This window comes from Desmodus rotundus, chromosome 9, assembly GCF_022682495.2.
Source record: "Desmodus rotundus isolate HL8 chromosome 9, HLdesRot8A.1, whole genome shotgun sequence".
Classification (NCBI taxonomy): Eukaryota; Metazoa; Chordata; class Mammalia; order Chiroptera; family Phyllostomidae; genus Desmodus; species Desmodus rotundus.
The window spans coordinates 221,414-242,577 of NC_071395.1; the positions used below are offsets into that span (position 1 = coordinate 221,414).

The window sequence follows — 21,164 nt, forward strand, 5'->3', positions numbered from 1 at the left end:
TAACTATGTCATGGGAAATATTTTCAAGGTCATTTGTATTCCCAGTGCCTGTGCTATGCTTTCTAAAGTTTGTATACATCAGATGTATATTTTTGGTTTGCCATAAGCTACTATTGTAATTTTTTTGGCATTTTGTTCATAAAGAATTTTTGGAAGGAATGGTAACTTCTCAAGGATTGTGAATAAACACATTTTTACATTTAAAAACTATTTTTTATTATTTATTCCATAAACATGCAATAATTCTGACATACATAATTATTTTATTAAATGTGCTATGAAAACAAAAAGGAGATAATTAGGAAAGCAGGCTGGAACTAAACTTCAGGGTGTTTGTATTTTTGCAGCTAAGAAAAGGATTTTATAAAAAAGATTTTATTTTTAGAGAGGGAGAAGGGAGGGAGAGAGAGGGAGAAAAACATCACTGTGTGGTTGCCTCTCCCACACCCCGTACTGCAGACCTGGCCCACAACCCAGGCACGTGCCCGTGCCCTGACCAGTAATCAATCGGCAATCCTTCGGTTTGTGGACAATGCCTAACCCACTGAGTCACACCAGCCAGGGCAGAAACAGATACTATCTTTCTTTACACGTTTATAAAAACACTAGAAATGACATTGATTTATCCAGAGAATACGTGTCAAAGAATCTTGTGTCTGGTATGGTGATGGGGATGTGGCAGCAAAAAGATACAAAGTTTCATCTCTTTAGTTTACGTTCTGGTGAGAGACAATAACAAGTAAACATATACATAGAATATCACTAGGAAATATGCAAGATGATAGGATAAAGGGTAGCAAGGGGCCAAAAGACTGGTTTTGGTAAGCCCAGGGAGTCTTCTGTGGGGAGATGGCATTTGAACTGAAATGCTGTTGAGCAGGAGACAGCCCAGCCCGGTTAGGAGGCTCGTGAAGCAAGGGGCGAGCACAGGGACCAGCGGGCACAGGGTGAGGCAGGAGCGTTTGGCCTGTTCTGAGCGTGGAAAGACCACTCAGGGCGGGTCTCACTCGATGTGGACTAGGAGGCTGGTGTGCAGAGTGAGCACACGCATTCTGGAAAACCTGGATCAGCTGCCGTGCAGGGGTGGTTGTGGGAGGGCGGCCCCTGCTGTGGCCGTGGGAATGCAGAGCAGATGCATCTTAGAAGTGGAGCCCACGAGACTGTCTGATAGGTTAGATGTGGGGACAAAAGAAGGGGTGGAGTCAGAGGTCACAGCGGGTGCCAAGCCCTTGATCACAGGCCCTCCCCGCAGCTCTGGCGCAGTCTGGCTGCTGGGACAAACGAGCCAGTAAGAGGCACGTTGGAAGTTCCCCGGTGCAGCTGCACGGCCTTCTCTCCAACCACCCCACCTCCCAGCCCTCTAAGCAGCTATTACTCAGTGTGACCTGAGGACCCAGGTGGACCCTTGGGTGGAGCTGGAATTGGGAGATCAGGTTTTTTGGGTGGCTGGTCAGTCATGTAGCACCTGGGTGCTCCTGGTGGCAAGTGTTGGCCCTCGGGGTGAGGGGTGGGTAGAGAATGCCGCCCCCCAACACTTGAGTGGCAGAGCTGCAGGTGTCTGCACGCACAGCCCCCACTGGCCACACTGGCCCTGACCACAGTCCCAGGACAGTTCTTTCCTCTGAGCTTCAGAGAGAATGTCAGAGGATTAGGCTTTGATTTTATTGTGTGCATGGATGTGCTGTTAACACTTTGAATTCATGGAATTTAAAATTCTGTAGTACATAAAAATCAGTTTAAAATTTGGTAGGAAAACTGGAAAACAATTTTATAGTAAACACGGTGGCTCATGAAAATGTTTAAAATATTGTTTTTAGATGCTAAATATAGACAAGAACTTTATTCTTTGGAATAAACACTACAATTCCACCAAATGAAAATAGAAAATCAAGATATTATTGCCCAAATAAGCTCCTCTATTAAAACCACAGTGATGCACAGACATCACTCCAAAACACAATACACTCTTTCCCAGTACTCTGGTACCACAAGTACCAACAGGCTACGACACCAGTAACAACTGCCCGGCGTAACCTTGACCTTGAAAACCAACAGCTGCTGTGAAATCCTATGACCAAGAGACGGTTCTCACAAAACAAAACACAGGAACTGCAATCAAGCATAAAAAGAAAATACTGTAACCTTATTTGAGAACACTCCCTCCATCACAAAGAATACTTTCTGTACATTAACCTTCAACAGATGCACACTTAAATTATTCTCAGTACACGCAGGAATGCAGCAGGTGGCCACATCGATGTCTAACGCAAACAACAGACGTCAAAATGGTAGCACTAGACCCCAAATTTGACAGCGTAACATGACAGGAATACGTCACACTGATACACACAACCAGGGGAGTGTCTGCAGGGGTCTACACAGCTCCCCATCCTCAATTCTCCTCTTGCTGTCCCTGCTCATGCTTCATTTTCATCAGTTTCGATCGGAGAAGTGCTTCCGGAGGACACTTCCTGAGTACTGGAGTACTCAGGAACGGGTGTATGTGCTGGCCAGTTGTTTTCCTGCAAGAGTGATCTTGGAGACATCATGAACAGAACCTCAAAGAACTCCAGGGACTCCCCCTCCTCCTTCTCCATCAGGAACTGGTAGTCGCCAAACCTGACCATGCACTTGTACGGCAGGTCTGTTTTATTTAGGTAGCCCAGCTCCTTGTTGTCCACAATCAGACTGGTCTTCTTGCTCATATTTTTAATTTCGAAAGAGAGAACTGAGCTATCGAACTTTTTAAACAGCTGCAGGGAAAACTGAATTCGGGAAACCTGTTTGTCCTGAAAAATATAATGACAGACGTTGGAATTCCGGCCAAATTTCAGCACTTCGCAGGAGGGCCGTTTCTCGCGGTTATGAAACCTTATTGATCGGAATATCCCAGTCTGCATCTGGCCCGGATGGTAGGCGGTGACCCGGAGGCAAGTCAGGGTCTCTTCCGTGTCAGCGTCTTCGAAACTGGACATGACAGCGGCAGCCCCCGCGCCTGCAAGAGGCACAGCGGCGCGTTAGTTCCTCCCTGCGTCAGGCAATGGGGGCTCGAATCTGATAATTTGAGGACAATCTTCCGACAGACGATTTATTTAGATTTTAAATTAAGAAAAGAATACATAGGATACTTTCAATCACATGCGAAGTCATATCCCAAGCCCTGTGAACTGGTGTGTTACCTTCTCCTATCGTTATTTCCATTTTGAGTTTGAGGAAAAGACCGTGCAGGTAATCTGATAAAAGGAGTAAGTGCTGACACTAGTTTGTGGGTTCCTTCTCACGTAGGTGACCTGGGCCCAGACAAAATGCAGAGGCTGTACTTTAAAAAGAGAACCAGGAATAAAGAGCCCCTTGGTTTGAATGTCCTCAGTGGGTGTATCCATAAACCCTGCAGTTTATGAACTGTTACAACTAGATGTATGCGAACTGGGAAACCCGATTAAAGAAAGGATTTAAAAGTCATAAGTAATTGCAACATTTACCTTTATCATTTATATTTTTAGTAGGTAAATGGTTAAAAATAGTAAATTATTTAAAAGGTTATTACTCTTCTGATTTTATTTTTTAAAAGATTTTATTTATTTATCTTTTTTCATAGAGAGGGAAAGGAAGGGAGAAAGAGAAGAAGAGAAACACTGATGTGGGAGAGAGAAATCGGTAAGATGCCTGGCCCACAACCCAGGCATTTGCACTGACTGGGAATCGAACTGGTGACCTTTTGGTTCGCAGGCCGGCATTCAATCCACTGAGCCACACCAGCCAGGGTTACTCTTATGATTTTAAAATTTAGACACTATATAACTTTTAAAAGTCTCCTAAACAGTTCTAAGTAGTTCTAAATATGGTTTCTACTCATCCTGGATTACTCATTTTTGTCAGTGGTTCCTCATGACTGGACAGATAAACTGTCACTGACCACAGGCAGCACAGACATCTGTCAGCCACAGCCTGCTGCTCCCACAGCCGGCCGCACCCCACCTGCACCTCTCTGCACAAACACCTCACAACCAGTGGAGTGAAGTATGTAACACAATCAGAGAGTTGGTTCCTAAAATCCTTGAGAGGTTATTTTGACATTGAACTACCATTTAGAAACTATTTTAAAAGAATTACACGCACATGATCACAAAATTCAAACAGTAGAAAAACATTTTTAAAAAAGTATCTTCCCTAGGTGAAGGGGGCCAAAAAGAAGAAAAAAAATCTAGACAACTGTAGTAGAATAAATAATAATAATAATAAACAGAAAGAATCTTCCCTCCACTATAACACTTCACTTCCTCTTCGAGAGCCAGCTGCTGTAAAAGTCGCTTTTACTCTTACAAAAATTCTTCACACAACGGCCATAACAGACCTTGCATTTTTCAACTACTAATACAAACACATGATTTTTCCCGTATCTACACATATGAAGTCCCCTCATTCGTCATCAGCTGTGCTGAGACCTCGAACCTAGTGCGCTGGGAAATATTCTCTAATCCTGTATCTGGGGGCTTGGGAATCCGTAGCCTTCAGTGAGGGTGATGGTAACTTCGGCGTTTTCTGTTTGCCATCTATCGTAGATGCTAATACTGGAGCTAGCTTTAAAAGGCAGAATGCTTTATTTTCTTTCGATGGTTCCTGCTATTTACTTTCAACATTCAACTTCTTTTTTGTTTCTCAAAGTTATGCTGCTAAAAGTCAAACTATCGATTTATTCAACAGGTGACATAGATAAGCAAGTTTCTTTTTTATTCATTTGGGAATACATTTTAATTCTAAATTTACTTGTGTAATCGACTCTTTTGCACTTTATGGAATCGTACTGCGTGGTCCAAGCAGACCCAACACCCAGCTGTAAGTGGAAAGGAACCTCAAAATCGCCGGCCGCTCTGTGGTACAAATCACTACGAAACCAAGACAGCAAGACCCAACACGCAATGGCGGACTTGGTAAATCCATCCCGAATGTTGAGTTGAAGCTCCTCTAAGTAGCATAATCGGCAGCAAGGGAGCCTCCCAGGTGTGCGAATCAGAACTAGCAAGAGCCCCGCCGGAGTCTGGTGCTGCGGAGGGACACTGGGTGTCGCCCACCAGGGAAAGGACAGCAGCGCCAGGGTCCCCGCCCGGGCTCCTGCATCTTACTCGTGCCCACTGGTACCTGAGCAGGTTGCTGGGGAGCCCCACAGCTGGATAAATCAGCGCCTCTGACCTCAGGGAACGCAGACACTAGTCTGTTTGGTGCTCAAAAGCAGCTTTTTCAAATCTGACCTAAGTCACCAAAGAAACAAGCGCACCAATGCGCTCTCAGCGGCGACAGCGGCGCCACTGCGGAGGGGACCCGGGCTCCGGGAAGGAGACTCCCCATCACACCCACACTCGGTACCTTTGAACTTTGTACCACGTGCTCCTAATGTAGTTTCTTCCCGAAATCCCTAACCACCTGATTTTATGGAATTCCGTGAAGGCGGAGACTAGCTAAGTACTGGTAATGTTGTGAACCGTGACCCCCAACACGAAGAGGCGGCGTGACACCGCGCCGGGGTCTGCAGCGAGTGATAAACAGACACCGAGCCACGAGAGCGCACCGGGGGCCGGCCGCGGAGTTCCCGCGTGGCGGAGGCCGGACGCGGCCCCGGGTGCGGGACGCCGGGCGGACGCGCCCACCTGGGGCCTCCGGGGCGCCGAGGCGCTCGGGGCGGACACCCGCCCCGCCCCACGGCCCCAGCCCCGACCCCGCCTCCCGCCCGACGTCCGGCGACGCCAGGGCAGACACCGCTACCTCGCCCCGCAGACGGGGTCTGGCCTTCAACTGTCACGCACAAAAAGAGATATTTTTGGTTAAAGGAGCCAGGTGTCCACGCTGTTTACCAGCTCGGCGCCCCCGGGTGGTCGTGCATGCCGACATTTCCTCACGCGCTCAGCGTTTGCTTTTTAAAACGAGGCCGACTGCACGAACGGAGTTTGTCCTGGGTGGTGCGCGTACCCCTCTCAGTTTTCCTTCCATCCCCGCCTCCCCACGGCTTTCCTCTCCCCGACGAACACGCAGCTCCCGGGGGGACCCAGGGGCGGGAGCCAGCTCCCAGGGTCGCCGCCCTTCCGCGCGCGTGGGGATGGGGATGGGGATGGGGGGGCCGCCGGCGCCTCAGCGCGGAGGGGACTCAGGACTCACCGCGGCGGGCGCGCGGGCGCAGACCAGCAGGGCGCCGGGCGCGCGGCGCCGTGTTCGGGGAGCGTCCTCCTTCACCCGCGGCCGGCCGGCGGCTCCCGGCTTCTGCACCGCGACCCGCGGACGGATGGGCGCGCCTCCTCCCGACCGCGGCCAGGGAATGTCCCCGGAGACCGCGGAATCCTCTCCTTCCTAACGCGGAGCACAGAGCAGCGCGGAGACCGCGGCGGGCTCTGGCCCTTCCGCCGCCGCCGCCGCCCCCAAGGCGACCACGGTGCGCGCCCCGCCCCGCCCCGCCCCTCCCGCCGCCGCGCGGGCCCGCGCCCGCCCACCGTGTCCGTCCCCACCCCGACCCTCTAGCCTTCGGAGCCCGGGGCCGGGCTGCGGCGCACCGACCGGCGGGACTGCACCTCCCCACACGAGCGCGCCCTCCGGGGTGACTTGAGAGCTGGACTTCGAGACGAAACGGAGTCGCTTCACCTTAAGGGCGACTCCCTGCCCCGCGCTCCGCAACGAGTGTGGGCCTGGGACGGGGTGCGGGAAGCGAGGAGCGGAGCCGGTCACCTGGCAGCGAGGGGCCGGCTGCGCGCTGGCTTCTCCGGGGTCCGGGCGGGAGAGCAGGTCCCCTGACAGATGAGCAGACTGTGAGCTGCCCAGGGGCCGGCACCTCACCCCCCGCCGCCCCGCCGCCCGGAGCGGGGCTGACGCAGCGCCCCGGGTCCCCGGCTCCGCAGGACAGGGCGGTGCGGGGGCAGCAGAAGCGCTCAGACCTCGAGGACCGGCGAAGCTATTCTGCCTCGGGGAGAAGGAGGGTCAGGGGTGGGGTGGAGGTGGGACGGGGCGGGGGTGGCTGTTGAGCTCTGGACTCGCGGAGCTGGGGTCAGGGTCACGCCTGGGGAAGGAAGGTGTGTCCTCCAGGGGCGCGGGTTCCGGGTAGGCTGCAGTTTTTCTGGTTGTTAATCATCAACATGTATTACTGCTTCTCTGACATGAAGACAGAAAGAGTCTCAGCTTTCAGCGGCAGAACGGGGGAGCGGGAGGAAGACGTTTGACTATCAATAAACTCGCACAATAAAATGATATTATCACATTGGAATTTCTGACCTCTCACCTTTGAAATGAAATATATGGCAACGCATACTCTGCAGAGGACTTACCAAGTAGCTGTCGTTGGTAACAGTAATAGAGAAAGTGCAGCAATTGCTAAAACGCATGATGCTGGGTTTTCTTCCTGTTTCCTTTCGGATGAAATACTTGGTTCGCTAAATGCCCCCAAATGAGACTTTGAATAAGCCTTCAATTCTAGATCAGAAGCTCATCTCAATCTTGGTTTCCGCCTCTGGCAAGGGGTTAAGAAAAATGGCCCTGAAACTGAAAACACTGAGGGGGATGAGGAAGAGCAGAGCGGTGATTGACCCCGTGTTCCCTTTTTAAACCCCGGGCACATAAACGAAGGGGTTGCTGGGTGGAGGAGACAAAGGGGGGAAAACTGGGACAATCGTAAAGTATAATCAATAAAAATGTAAAAATAAAAGTGTAAGAACTGTTCAGTTCAATGTTATATGAAGTTCTAGAGGCAAAACATTAGTAGTAAAGATCAGAATAGTAAAAACAAAACAAAAACCCCTGAAGCACAGACTTGTGCAACTGTGGCTTCCCCGACTTCCTGAAAATTGACAAAAGGCCCAGAAAACATCTCAGAGCTTGGAAGGCCCAGAGCCAAGAAGAAATATAGCCATTTCTTTCTGTAATTTTAATTTACTGAGTTTTCTGAAGATACTCAGATTTTTTTAAAAGATTTTGTTTATTAATTTTAGAGAGAAGGGAAGGAAGGGAGAAAGAGAGGGACAGAAACATTGATGTGCAAGAGACACACAGGTTGCCTCTCACACAACCCCAACCAGGCACCCGGCCCGCAGCCCAGGCATGGGCCCTGACTGGGAATTGAACCGATTCCCCTGTGGTTCACAGGCCGGCACTCAATCCACTGAGCCACACCAGCCAGGGAATCAACATTGTGATTATAAATGAGACATTGTTTCTTCATGTTTCCTTGTCTCTGAGGATTCCACCAGCCTCACTGCTGGAGCAGACGTGACTGTTATCCAACTGGTGAGGAAGACAGCCTCTCCTCAGTGCGTTTCCCTGCGCGATGGTGGCAGAACCAGCGCTCTTTCCTCTCTGTTCCCAAGTACCCTCTTCCAGGCCCCTGAATGTTCGGTCCCACGCCAAAACACTGAATTTCTAACATTTTTGCTCACCAACCCTCAAAAAGGAATTTTATAAAAACAATAACTTCCTCATACATTTTAAAGTCAACATTCATCTTTTATCATAACCTTAAATAGTTGCAAAAGATCTAAGTCAGATGTTGAATAACTTTTAAGTGTTTCCAAAGAAAATTATGTTAGTGATTTGTTACCCACTATCATTCATTTTAAAATCCGTGTGCAAATTCTTGTACACATAAAAGCTTAACAATCGTAGATTTCCTATAATTCTTTCATCTCCTTCAAATTCTATTTTCATTCCAGTTCCTCCACAGAATTTGCTACTAATATTAAGTAGTTGATATGCTTGTAAGTTTACTTTACCATATTTCTTCACAGTAAAATCATGTGGACATTGAATGTAACATTTTTACTTCCTCGGGCCATAGATGCTAAGTATTGCAATTTTTCAATACTGACTTATACATTACAAGTATTATGAATTCATAAAAATGCATTTCTTTCTCAATGAGATTTAGGGTTTTCTTAAAAAAATGGATGAATGTCAGTGGTAGCTAAAATAAAACAACATTCGCAGAAATGCATACAGAGAACCTCTTCACATAAGTCAGCGGAGACAGAGCTTAGTTACATCACTGTCATTTGGTTATTTGAACTTCTAAGGTCATATAGTAAGAATTACATAGTGAACTATTATAAACATGTTTGAAGTGTTATAAATATGGACTACTGTATTTAGTACTTTCGTATATAGCTGAGCACTTGAGTATTTCCTTCTTTTCTTTTGTTTGGAAGCAGAATTGGAAACCACGATTTGCCTTGGAATTTGTTACCCAGTTATCAGAGTTGGAGTGATGGACTAAAAAGGCTTCTGCGGGGCTCACGGAATTCCTCCAGTGAAACCCCTCACTCCTTCGCCAGAGAGCACCCTTCTTTAACCCAGCAGGGTTAGAGAGGACCAGAAAAGATAAAATATCATTGACATCAATAACTTTTCCATCGGATCCAAGATCCTTCAGGGGGAATGAGGTTGGCAGGTAGACAGACTTGAGCAGAGCAAGGAGATGGGCCAGGTACAGAAGGTCACAGGGGGGCAGAAAGCCTCAGGTGCCTAGCAACAGGCAAAACCGGGACAGCAAGGACCTTGCCAATAGGGTGGCCTTTCCTCCCCCAGCTTATCTCTGATCATGCGATTTGACAGACCCCTGACCTTTCATGTTGCTGGTCAGGCGGTTCGGACCCTCCCCTGACCTTTCCTCCCCTGGCATGTTGCTAGTCACGAGGGTTAGATCCCCCATTGAGGGGCTGGAGAGCAGCCCTTACGCATGAAGCCCCCAGGACAATGAGGTTCTGACCCGCATCCAATACTTCAAGGCCTCAGCCGTGTTTCAGCTCCAGGCCCAGAAAAGCAGCAGAACTGGACAAGTGACCCCGAGGCTGACGTCAGGACCAGCTGTGCTGACTCATGCCCCCTGTCCTGGTGCCGACAGTCAGTGGAGACAAGATGCTGGAAGGACACACCTGGACGCCAAGGAATTTTCTGTAGGGACCCTCCCCTGGGACCTCCAGATAAAAACCCTGGGATGGGACGCAGTGGCTCTCCCTGTGGAGCAGGCCTGGGCCTTTCCCCACCCCTCGCCCCCAACTCGTTTTGTGCTCACGCGCTCTCGAGCGCGCTCTCTCTCTCTCTCTCTCTCTCTCTCTCTCTCTCTCTCTCTCTTCCCCCTGAGCTCCAAGGGCACTTTTTTTGCTTCTGTTACTTGTTTCTCAAGCCCATCTCTTCCACAGCTCACTTTCCGTGACTTTCTAAATAGGCTTTGTCTTATGGTTTGAAAAAATAATTTTTCAATAAAATATGTTAAACATATAAAATCTTTTCATGTGCTTTTGATTTTTCTTTTCTTTCTGGTCCAAATTTGTAGCTGAGATTCAGACTGTCAATGAAGGGCCATGTCTACCATGGAACACAGTCAGACAGTCCTCACTGTCCAAGCAGCTTGATGAGATTTTCTGTAAGAAAAATCCTAACTTCATATTTCAGTTCCGATACACCTGGTCACATGTGTCCTTGTGACAATGAGCTCACCTCTGCACTTTAATTCCGTCTAGTTCTGGAACAGGTCAGGTGCTGGCTTGAGCTTTAATGTGAGTCTGCTTCTCGATGACACGTCAGCACACGGGTTCCTTATTTCTCACTGACATTCTCTTTCCTCGGTGGGCAGGGGGCTGATTCTCCATTCTGCATCCAAATCACGAGTTTTCTTGCACTCTGCTTAAAAGAAGGAACTTCCTGTAGTAATATGACTCCCAGAACACCCTTCCCCAAGTGATCCCTAAAGGGGTGTGTCTTAAGCTACAAAACTGCTGGAAGTTACACAATCATGTGAGACAGTAACCGGCTTTGTTTTCTTTCACATTTCTACTTCCTGAAACTGAAGCTGTTTGTGAGAAACAGTATTTCAAGGAGGTTGTGCTGAATGAACTTTCTTCAGGGTGTTTTTCATCTTCTTCAAGACAAAAGTGAGTATCAACCTTCACATGTCAAAACTCGGTAGATGTGAGTGCAAAACTTGACGTAACGTAAATGGTACAGAAGCTACTGATTCGGGGTGGCTCCTTCCAGACATTGAAACTTTGAGTTATATGCTTAGTTTAATGTGAATTAAAATGATAATTACGGTATAAAATCGATGACATCGTAGATATTATTTCTCAGAAAGATGTTAAGTAAAAAGAGAATGAGCCAATTTATTGTTGATTTCACAGAAACGATTAAATAAATACTATTACAGGTCATATGCCGGTGTGGCAAACACTGCAGGTGACCTGTGAATGCCTGACGTTTAGGAAATGCTGCACTCCTGTGTTTGTGAAGTGGAGGTTTTCTGAACCAGTGTGGTGTGTTTGAACTTCACTGGCCCTTGGTTATAGAGCTTAATTGATATTTACAATCTGTTGAATTTCCTAATTGCTGGCAATGCGAGGACCATTCAAACCTGTAGAGAACTGAGTGAGTTTATTTGAGCCAAACTGACGACAACTGCTGGGAAGCAAAATCTCAATGGATCGAGGAAATGCTCCAGAGAATGGCAATTCTACAGCTTATTTTATACGTGACAGTCAAAGGAGAGGATGGTAAAGCGGTTCCCTGAAATCCACTGGTGATAGATTAGGGAGGTGGGACAAAGTAAATGGGGGGGACCTCTAGGATTGGATAAAAAGTAAAATTATAGACAGATACAAGGTCTGTCCAGAAGGCATCCAGCCACATACTATGAAAAATAGAGACATTTATTGAAGAAGATCCAAGAAATATTGTACATAGGACAATGACGCCTTGGTCCCCTTCAAAGTAGGTGCCCTGGGACCTCACACAGTTCTCTCAATCACCATCAGCTGCCCCGTTGTATTTTCCTGAATCTCACTGATGGTCTGAAATCTCTTCCCTTACACAGGTGATTTTAGTTTTGGGAAAAACCAGGAGTCGCAGGGCGGCAAATCTGGGCTGTAGCGGGGCTGAGTCACCCGGGTGATCTGATATTTCACCAAAAAACACTGCGTGAGACGGGATGTCTGAGTGAGCGCGTTGTGACATTGAAGCTGCCAATCACCAACTGCCCATAGCTGTGGCCTTCTGAGTCATCCGAATAGTTTCCACAGAGGAATGTTCAAGGTTAACGCAAAATTTGATGCAGATTCGTTGCTCCACTCGCTCATTTTGAATGGGAAAAGGGAAGGGGGAATGGCAGTGTCATGTGACTGTGAGTCGACCCCGCTGACCCAGGTCCATCGCATCTTTGTCCACTCTCCTATCGCACCCCAAGGTGCACGGTGTCAGGGGCTCAGCTGGGAGCGCGTTCCCTGCTGCACAAGCACCAAAAGCCCTGTCCGTTCATAATGTCTCTCCTTTCTGAAACAGAAACATTTAGATACTCCTTGTGTGTCCTTTGGTGTGACCACTTCTCCACAGTAACTTAACCTCTCATTAAAGGTTAGATGCCTCAGGTCATAATTTTCCCAGAAAACTGTACCCCTACCCAGGAATTTGCTTCCCTAAGTCATGTCCTAAGTCACGTGAGAGATAATAAAATGTGAGTGAATAGCATCTCTCCTGAGATGTTAATGAATGAGGGCTCATGCGTACTTCCAAAACTTGCAGGTGATTTAATAAGGTGCATTGGAAGCCACTCCATTGCCCATCTTCCCCACGGGCGCGAGACTGGACACCCAGGGCTGGGGAGGGGCTTCCGCAGGCCACCGGCCAGGTCACAAGAAGCAGCCAGAAACACTCTGAGCTGCAGTCCTGGGCCATCCCTCCCTGCAGACAACCCAAAGCCCTTCATCTTTCCTGCTCTGCTCAGGGACTTCTTAAGGCACATTTAAAAAATATACTTCTACTCATTAAAATGACCTCTCATCACCTTAGCCAAATCCAAGGGCCACTTTTTTAGACTTCATGTCTTTCTCTCTGCAGTTTCAATGCTGGTGACTGGATTGCCTCTCACCACGCACTCCTGGCTTTTCTCCTGCATTTCTGGCTGCATGGCCCCTTCAGACTCTCCTTCTGTTGTCTCCGAGCAGAAAGTCTGTCCTGCGCTCGTGGTGTCAGGCGTCGGTGGGAGCCTGCGGGCGCCTTGGAGCCAAGAAGCTGACCGCCCTGCGGGAATCAGCTCGGTCCCCGCTTTGCTGTGTGACCAGGACTGGCCGCTAATCACTGGGGGCCTCAGCCCTGTTCCTGCAGGAGCCCAATGAACGCTAGTTGTCGCTGAGTCCGGCGGCATCGCCGTGGGCCCTACCCTGGCCGGCCAGGCGGACACTGCTCCGCGATGCTCCCTGCTGAATTTTCACAGGGTAGAAATGGCGCTGTAGAATCGATGAGTTGGAAGGTACTTTAGAGACCTTAGTTAGCAACACTCCCTAATTTTAAAGAGGCGGACGTGGAGGTCTGGCAGGGACCGGTATGTGAGAGTCGCGGTCAGAACCCAGGTGCCCCCTCGTGTGATGAGTGGGAGGAGCCCATGGCTGGAGACTGGACAGAGCGCAGAGGGCCAGGCAGTGCTTGAAGACCCGATTCACTGTGGTATTAATTTGGTCAGCAAACTCTCTCTCCATACATAGTGCAAGTATGATATGGATAATGATAATTTTATCATTATTATATTGAAATATTACCGATTTTGAGACAATGGATTAGTGAATTTTTTTCTATAATGACATCCAAGAAGATTAATGGATTTTTACTGAGATCGAGTTTAAAAAGATTATCAGCCAGGTAAATAATATTCATCACTATTTCAATGTTTCACAGAAATTTTCCGTTTCTTTTGGTCATTACTAAGTCTTGCGATTTATTTAGCTCTTTCTTGGTCCTGAAAACAAAACGTTTCTTTTCCCTTGTAAGTAAACACACACATCAAGTGTTCTCTTATCCCTGTGCTATTATGAGCCACCAGAAGAGGGCAGCAGAGAGGCGCTGGAAAGAAGAGCAGATCACAGGCCCTTGAACTGCGGAAAAGGCCAGGCTGGGGTCGGGGTGAGGGGCGGAAAGGTCCATGGGGCTGAAGCCTAATTAACTCGCTCATTCTCTGAGGGTGACTGGCACTGAACATTGTCACAGAATTTTCAGAAAATCTGGTGATGTCCTTAAATGCAATCAGGTAATGAATTTGTGGAAATTTCTAAGACTGATGACTGACTCCAAGAGATTTCCGAAGTTTACATCAGTTTGAAGGTAAAAGATTAAAGGGTGAACAAACGTGAGCACGTTCCTGCCCCTTCAAGAGCACAGGCCAAGAGTTCACAGTCACAGAGACAATAAAGGGCATCTTACCTTCTTTGAACAGTACAGATGCTGCTGAAATACAAGGAAATATTTTTGGCTGATTTATCAAACACACAATAAGCAACCAATAGGGTGAAGTGAGTAAGAGAGGTTGCCCACATTCAGCTGATAGCTCCTTGTGTAAACACTGAACAACAGCGAATATTTTTCGAGCACCTCACATGCGCTGGGAGCAACCCCAGATTCCAAATGCCCCAGGCTAATAGAGGGAACAAAGCAGACCCCTTCCCCCCCCCACCCCCGGTGGAGCTGATATCACAGTGGGAAAGATTCACGTTTTTCAATCTTACAATTTCTGGAGGGGAAATGTGGGAAGTAGTCTACAACAGGGCCCCAAATCAGTTAGTGTGGGTTTAACCCCCAAAGTGGAAATTACGTGAAATTAAAAATAGGACTCAAGAACAACTTAAATTCTTACTCCCCATTTATATTATTTATTTAACAATAAATAAAATAGATAAGGTAAAATTTACAGATTTATGAAAATAGCATTGCAAAAGAGAATTTGGGTAGCTGACAGGCAGCAATAAACCACACTGCCCACATGAAGTGTTGTCATATGCCACCTGGACCTCCTCGCTGTGGTCAGACTCTGCATCAGTGGTCAGCTATCCATAGGAGCCCTTGGGTGTCCATAGGAGCCCTACTTCCTGCTTTTCACTCACCTTCACAGGCATCTCCCAGTCCCGGTTTGCCCGGGCTCAGCACCTGCTGCCACCCCCTTGAGCCTCTTCTGAGTCTAGCCCCTGGCTAAAAGGTCGTCTGCGTTTTTACAGCAGTTTAGATGGTTTGTTCCTTTGCCCTCTGTTACATGTACTTCCCAGACCAGGAAGAGCAGACAAGACTCCCATGGACTCTGTGGGGTTCCATTGCACCGCCGCTGGGTTCTCACGCTGGCTCATCCACCCTCTTATTTGTCTTTGTTGATTGTCCCTGCGGTTCTGCCCAATGCTATTTCCACCTCCGATCCCTGTTTCAGGTCAACTCACTGCAACCTTCAGTTTATTTGACTGAGGATGCTGTGTTATCCATAGTGAACGTTCCAATTCTCTCCAGATCATTAGCGACTCTTTTCTCCTCTTCTTCTGCTTTGGAGGAACCATGTTCTGTATCTAAGTCTATTCCTTCTGTTTTCTGAAACCAACCCCTTTTTATTGGGTCCGCCAAAAAGTCTGTTACGTTTTTTCCGAACGATGGTTCTAGTAGCACTTAGTTGTCTTTAACTTCATTTGAAACAATTTTGTTAGATTGTATTGTGACAGCTGTCATATCAGCATGCAGTTTTCTAAAAAAGTTATCAACATCAGTGAATTTTTGTGCAGCCATTGTAATATTGAAGATAAAAAAAGATACACAATATTTTTTGGCATATTATGCTTTATTCTTTCAAGAAAGGTAAAAACACAACTGAAACACAAAAAAAGATTTGTGCAGTGTATGGAGAAGGTGTTGTGGCTGATCGAGTGTGTCACAACTGGTTTGTGAAATTTCTTGGTACTATTGACATTTTTGCCAAATAATCCTTTGCTGTGGGGCTGTCTTGTGCATTGGAAGCTGTTTAGCAGCATCCCTGGCCTCTCCCCACTAGAAGCCAAGAGCAGAGAGAGCAAACATGCTCAAAATATCCAAGTTAATAAAGTTATTGGTAGAAATGAAAAACATGCCTTTTACTTAAAGAAAAAATGTTAACAGACTTTTGGCCAACCCAATATCTCTTTTGTGATTTTTATCATCATTTATAATCCCTCCCTTTCATCTTTTCTTCTTTTTTGCCTTCTAATCTTTTCCTTAGCTTATACATGTTGAAATCTAATGCCTCTTATGAAACATTCATTTCCCAAGAGGCTATATTTCATTTTTTTTTCTTCCCATAACAGCCATGCTTCTGAGAATAGTCATCTACACTTACCCCTTTCACTTTCTGGTCCAGCACTTGTCCATCAGCTTCTGCTCTGCCCTTCTCTCGTGTGTCTGTTCACAAGATCGGGGAGAATTTCCCAGCCTCCAGACCCAGGGGCCTCTTCCCAGGCTTCACTCTGTGGCTTCCTGTACAACGTATTCCCTGGACCCTGCCTCCCCTCTTCCTTGTTCTCCCATTTTTAGCTGCTTTTTTCCCCACAGGCCATTGTTCCTCTGTGTGTCTCCTTGGTGCAGGAATTCCCCAGAAGTCGGTGTCTTCTGTCTCCTAAAATCTCAGGTAGTGGCTTCAGTGATGGGCCCCTTGTGGTGCTTCCCACATTGAGCTTGCCTTTCCCGCCTCCTGCAGACAGCTCCACTTGTCTGCAAGTCTCCATGGGCCATGGGCCACCTGCTGATCCAGTCACAGTCTGAGGTCCTTGGCTTCCTGTGTGTGTGAAATGCATCCTCCGCACCACTTCCGTGTCCCCAGACCCTGCCTCTCCCATTTTTTTCTACTTGGCATCCTGCCTGTCCATCAATGTTTAGCCCGTATTCAGCCTTCTGAACAAACAGTAACAACCAAATCTCCCCTTCCCCGTTCCTCACGCATGCTTTGCTAGGAATCCAACCACATCTGGTCCTGCTCAGTCCTGGACATGAGGCGCACATGTGTTTGTCATCTCCATTGAGCCCTGAGCCTCCAAAACTCAGGGACTGTGTCTGTCTGCCCACATCCCTGCGGGTTCCGGAACATAGCAGACCCTGTGGAAGTTTTGGATAATTTATGTTGGAAGAAAAAGGTCACAAAGCTTAATTCTAAAGAATTCTTAGTTTTGAAAGGCATGGAATTTATAATATGTAGGCCACGAATTTTGTAGAATGTAGAAAGAAAACAAGCAAATTTATATTAAAAAAATTGACTTTTTTGCCTTTGTCCTATTTTGGTTGAGACAGATTTTTTAGGAGATTACATAAAATTTCACACTGCAAGGGGCTTATTTAGGGATAATGAAATTGTGGGGACGTAAGAATAAGTTTCGGGATCCGGGGTTTTGTTTTACTCTCCCTAAGGCTGGTAGACGCGCCGGCGCCCCCCACAGGCGCTGGCAGAGCCTCACTGCAGCCCTGGGAGGACTCACCACTTGGGGCTTGAAGTACAATAACATGAAGCAGGATAATGAACATCTTCCGTAGCAACTTTTTATGAAATAATTACTTCAAAATTACAAACAGTTTTTAAACCAATTCTTTTTTACAAATTAATTATCATAAAATAAGAAGAACAAAAGCAGTTTTGTTTACAGCATGCCACTTTCCTGTTAAAAAATCGGTCTGGGCAGAGCGAGGGGGTGTCACCGCTAGAATGACGGATGTTACCTGTTAGCTTTCGTTTTCAGCGACGACGACCAAAAACCACATACGTTTTCCACACTATAATTTTTACTGTTTTTTACATTTTATTGAAATTGGACACTGGGTTATCCGCTTGATGCTTATTTTCAGCAGAGTGATCCTTATCTGTAGCACAGGAGCTACCTGGGAATCACTGTCTCTGATTTCACATTGTCCTGTAGAAATGCGGGTACAGGCAAAAGACCTGCGAGTGCCTCTCCCCTGATTAACCAGGATTAGGGTCCCTGACAGAGCTGTGGGGAGCCCTTGATCCTAATCAAAGGAAGAAAAATGCCGAGATACAGTTCATTTTCATCTTAGCTGAAAGGATGGTGGACAGACACTCAGGAATAAGTGAAGTCAGCATAAACATCTCCTCCAGCGCAGACCAGCTTTCCAGCCTCCTCGTAATTCTCCGGGACCAGCACAAGGGTTTCACAGCTCAGAACGCAGTGGTTTGTGAGGGGGGTGGGGGGGTCGGTGAGCAGACGGCGCACAAGAGGACTCTGTTCCTGGCCTTCAAAGTGCTGCGGCCACATGGAGCGGAGCCTGGAGCTCTGTGAAGAGGATTAGCCTGAGCTGGCGGGGCTTTCAGGCGGCTCCCGTGGAGGCGAGGATGCTAATGAATGTAGATGTCTCAGGCAAACATGCCCAGGATCGAAAATCCTCCAAACTAAGCTTTGTCTTTCGCACAGCGGGAAACCAAACTTTATCATATCAGAAGCAAAAGTAGAAAAGAAAAATTGTATTCTTATCCGCCTTATGTATCTGCTTCTATAAAAAGTTAATTTAAATATATATACATTTATATTTCAACTAAATTAAATTTCAAAGAGAGTAGAAAAACCAAAGCTCAATAATTCAATGGCATCTTACTAGATCTTTGCCGAAGGACTGATGTGGCACAATTCATCCTGGTAGGAAAGATCATCCACAGAATATCAATTTTTTAAAACAGTAAGTTTAGTGTTACAAAGGGCATACGGAGTAGGTTTTCCCCATTTCACTTTAAAACTTCTTATTTGTGATTTTTACTTTTTTCTGCACGATGTCCTTCTGCTCATTATTGGAAAACCCTTTACCTTCATCCTAATTTTCCAGTACGTGTCTTTGATGCCTCACAGGAAGTCAACCCGGGGCCTGATCAGCATGGAACCGGGTGTTGGAGACACCACGACCCAGGGCCTGTGCCCTGGTTTCCCACGCGTGATCTGTCATTAGCGCCCTGCGTCTCACCGCACTCAGCCGAATGGCTTCAGTTCTCTGGGTATCTATCTCCTATCTCGGATTTGAAGGGTTTGTCTCTTCCTGAAATAATACATATTCATGACCGACCGCGCTGCTGGCCCTCACAAAGACTCCCTGTCTCACGCGAGCGGCTGCGGGGCCAGATCAGGGCTCACAGCAAGCCTGCTCCCCCGCTTGTTAGGCCAGGCCTTCCCCACAATTTCCCCAATTGTGGCTTGTGACAAGGCTGTCATTAGGTGATGGCTTCTTTTGGCCATTTTCAGATAAAGATAATTTCCTTAACTTCCATTTTATTTGACAATAAGCAGTTTGGGAGAGAAAGGAAGTGCTTCAGGAGTTTATGGATTAGGGTTTTGTCACTTCAAAGGCATCTTTGATCTAAAAATATGTGCTGTACCAAATTCATTATGTCTTCCCTTAAAGAGCTGTTAAATTTATTGATCTTCTCCTCAATTATTCTCCTTTTACGTCCAGTAATGATGTGTGAGGCAGCAGTGTGGGGAGAAGCCTGAGGAGTGTGGGGAAGGCAGCCAACGGTCACTTCTAAGGCCATTACAAGGGGGAACAACAGGTGCTTTTGTTCCGTGCGGATTCTCCTCTGGGTCCCGTGCAGACAAAGGCCTCTCTGCTGGTTATCGCTCAAGATTTCAGCACCAACAGGATCAGACCAAATTGTTTGTGCTATTGCAGTCTAAGAAAGATAAAAACTTCACAGTCTGTAAAAACTTAAAAATTTGTGCTTGCATTTGTTTGCATTCTTGTCATTGAGTCCATGGTGAGAAAAGTTCTGTGGAGGAAGAAGAGGTGACTTCTCTGTGGGCCGATAGTTAGGCTTCCCCCCAAAGCCACCTCGCGCAGCTCGGGCTCAGCCTGCTGCAGCTCTTGCACCCTGGTCGTTAGAAAGTCACAAAGAGCAGAAAATCAGAGGATCAGAGTCCACGTGGGAAAATATCCTTCACACGCAGCAAGGTGGGTGTCCACAGCAGCAGGGGCTCCGGGTTGGAAGGTCCACAGGCCTCCTTGTGTTGCTGTTGTTGTTCTGAACAGTCGTTGTGTGAATTGGGTTCCCAACACCCAGGACAAAGGGGTAAACAGCTTATATCCAACCACTGTCTTCTAAACCTCATGTGTAATAACCGACCTGCTTCCATGTCTGCAACTAGGAAAAGGGGTTAAAAATACGGCTTGATTCTTTTTTTTTTTCTTGTTTGAATGCATTCTTTTAGTAGCCTCTTGGTCGACTGTTTTGTAATTTAGAGATACCTAGCTGCTTTTGATGATTAGCAAGTTCATTACAGGAAATCATAATTTCAAAATCTTATGCATTATAAAATAGTATGTAATTTTAGAGTATGACCTTAGGTTCCAAAAAGCAAAATTAAAAAAGTTTCTTTTGAAAAGTCAGTTTTCTCAGTTTCCAAAAACTAGCGGAACATAGTGCTTTTCTTCTTGAAAAATGAGTTTGGGGGTTCGGGACTGGCTGGGCCACCTGCCCTGCTCCCTGAAGTTGGGATGAGAACAGCTCCCAAAGCCGTATCAGCAGCACTTTGCACGTGTATCTCAGTCTCGTTAAGAGGCAGACACTACTGTTAGCTGTGTTGTACAGGAGGAATCCAAGGCTCACAGAAGCTAAGTAACTTGCCGGCTGTCTCACACCCAGCACATGGTGGAGCCAGAGTTGGCACTTCAGATCCAAAGCCTCTGTTCTGGGCGCCAGGGCTGGACGGCACCGGGCCTGGGACACCCTGCAGGCCGTCCCCCACTTCCTCTGGGGCTGAGTGAGTGAGTGAACCGTGCCTGGCCTCCTGCTCTCAGCTCGAGATCAGTCCATCCTGGTCTTGGGCTGAGAGCATGTGGGAGCCAGGAGCGGGCATGAGGACTGGGCCCCTGGCCTGGGCTCACCAGGCTCCCCTCCTGCCTCCACAGTAGCTCTGATACCTGCAGACAGCCGGGCTCAGGGCTCATCCTACTGTCTCTTCAAGGAACCTTCTCTCCCTTCCTGAAAGATCCCTGATGTAATTTCGCTTGACTTGTTTTTAATCAGGAAACATTGATTTTGACTTCCTTGTGAATCGGGAAACACCCCTTTGAAGGAGGAAAGAAGGAGATTTTGAAGAGCAATGTTGTGGGGGAAGATCTCTGTTTTGTCTCAGAGTTCACGTCTTTGTGACACGCGAGTGCCCCCCCTGCCCCCCCCCCCCCCCCCCCCCCGTAAACCGGCAGACAGCAGCAACACCATCAGCCTGCCTCTGAGACACAAAAGTAAACTCCCGTCTCCAAGACACTGCCCTAAAATATGATATCAGCTGCCAGGGGGCCGGCTCCCCCCGTCAAACGAGAAAAATCATATTACCCTCACTGGGGTGTACAAATAGCTTGTAAGCCGCAGCTTCCATTTGAGTGAT

The 21,164-nt window shown here is 47.4% G+C and overlaps 2 protein-coding genes across 5 annotated transcripts in view; one reads left to right on the forward strand and one right to left on the reverse strand.

Moving 5' to 3' along the window:
• Nucleotides 1–191: 191 nt before the first annotated feature.
• TIFA (TRAF interacting protein with forkhead associated domain) lies at nt 192–10,609 on the reverse strand. 4 transcript variants are annotated; one of them, XM_045202586.3, is made up of 2 exons: nt 10,465–10,609; nt 192–2,995 (listed from the first exon to the last, which is right to left on the reverse strand). In XM_045202586.3, the coding sequence occupies exon 2, from the start codon at nt 2,973–2,975 to the stop codon at nt 2,418–2,420; it is 558 nt and encodes a 185-aa protein (XP_045058521.1). In that variant the 5' UTR covers nt 2,976–2,995; nt 10,465–10,609; the 3' UTR covers nt 192–2,417. The 4 variants fall into 4 exon arrangements, with proteins under 4 accessions (XP_045058521.1, XP_045058523.1, XP_045058522.1 ...); XM_045202588.3 differs by lacking the exon at nt 10,465–10,609 and adding an exon at nt 7,305–7,481; XM_045202587.3 differs by lacking the exon at nt 10,465–10,609 and adding an exon at nt 6,712–6,969.
• Nucleotides 10,610–10,758: 149 nt separating this feature from the next.
• Nucleotides 10,759–21,164, forward strand: part of ALPK1 (alpha kinase 1) — a 54,871-nt gene continuing 44,465 nt past the window's right edge. The window contains exon 1 of the mRNA XM_045202578.3: nt 10,759–10,898. The gene's annotated coding sequence lies outside the window, so the exon portion shown is untranslated. The remainder of the gene's footprint in view (nt 10,899–21,164) is intronic.

Bases quoted from the DNA above. Each gene is read 5' to 3' on its own strand.
- TIFA (XM_045202586.3), bottom strand. From the start codon at position 2,975: ATGTCCAGTTTCGAAGACGCTGACACGGAAGAGACCCTGACTTGCCTC.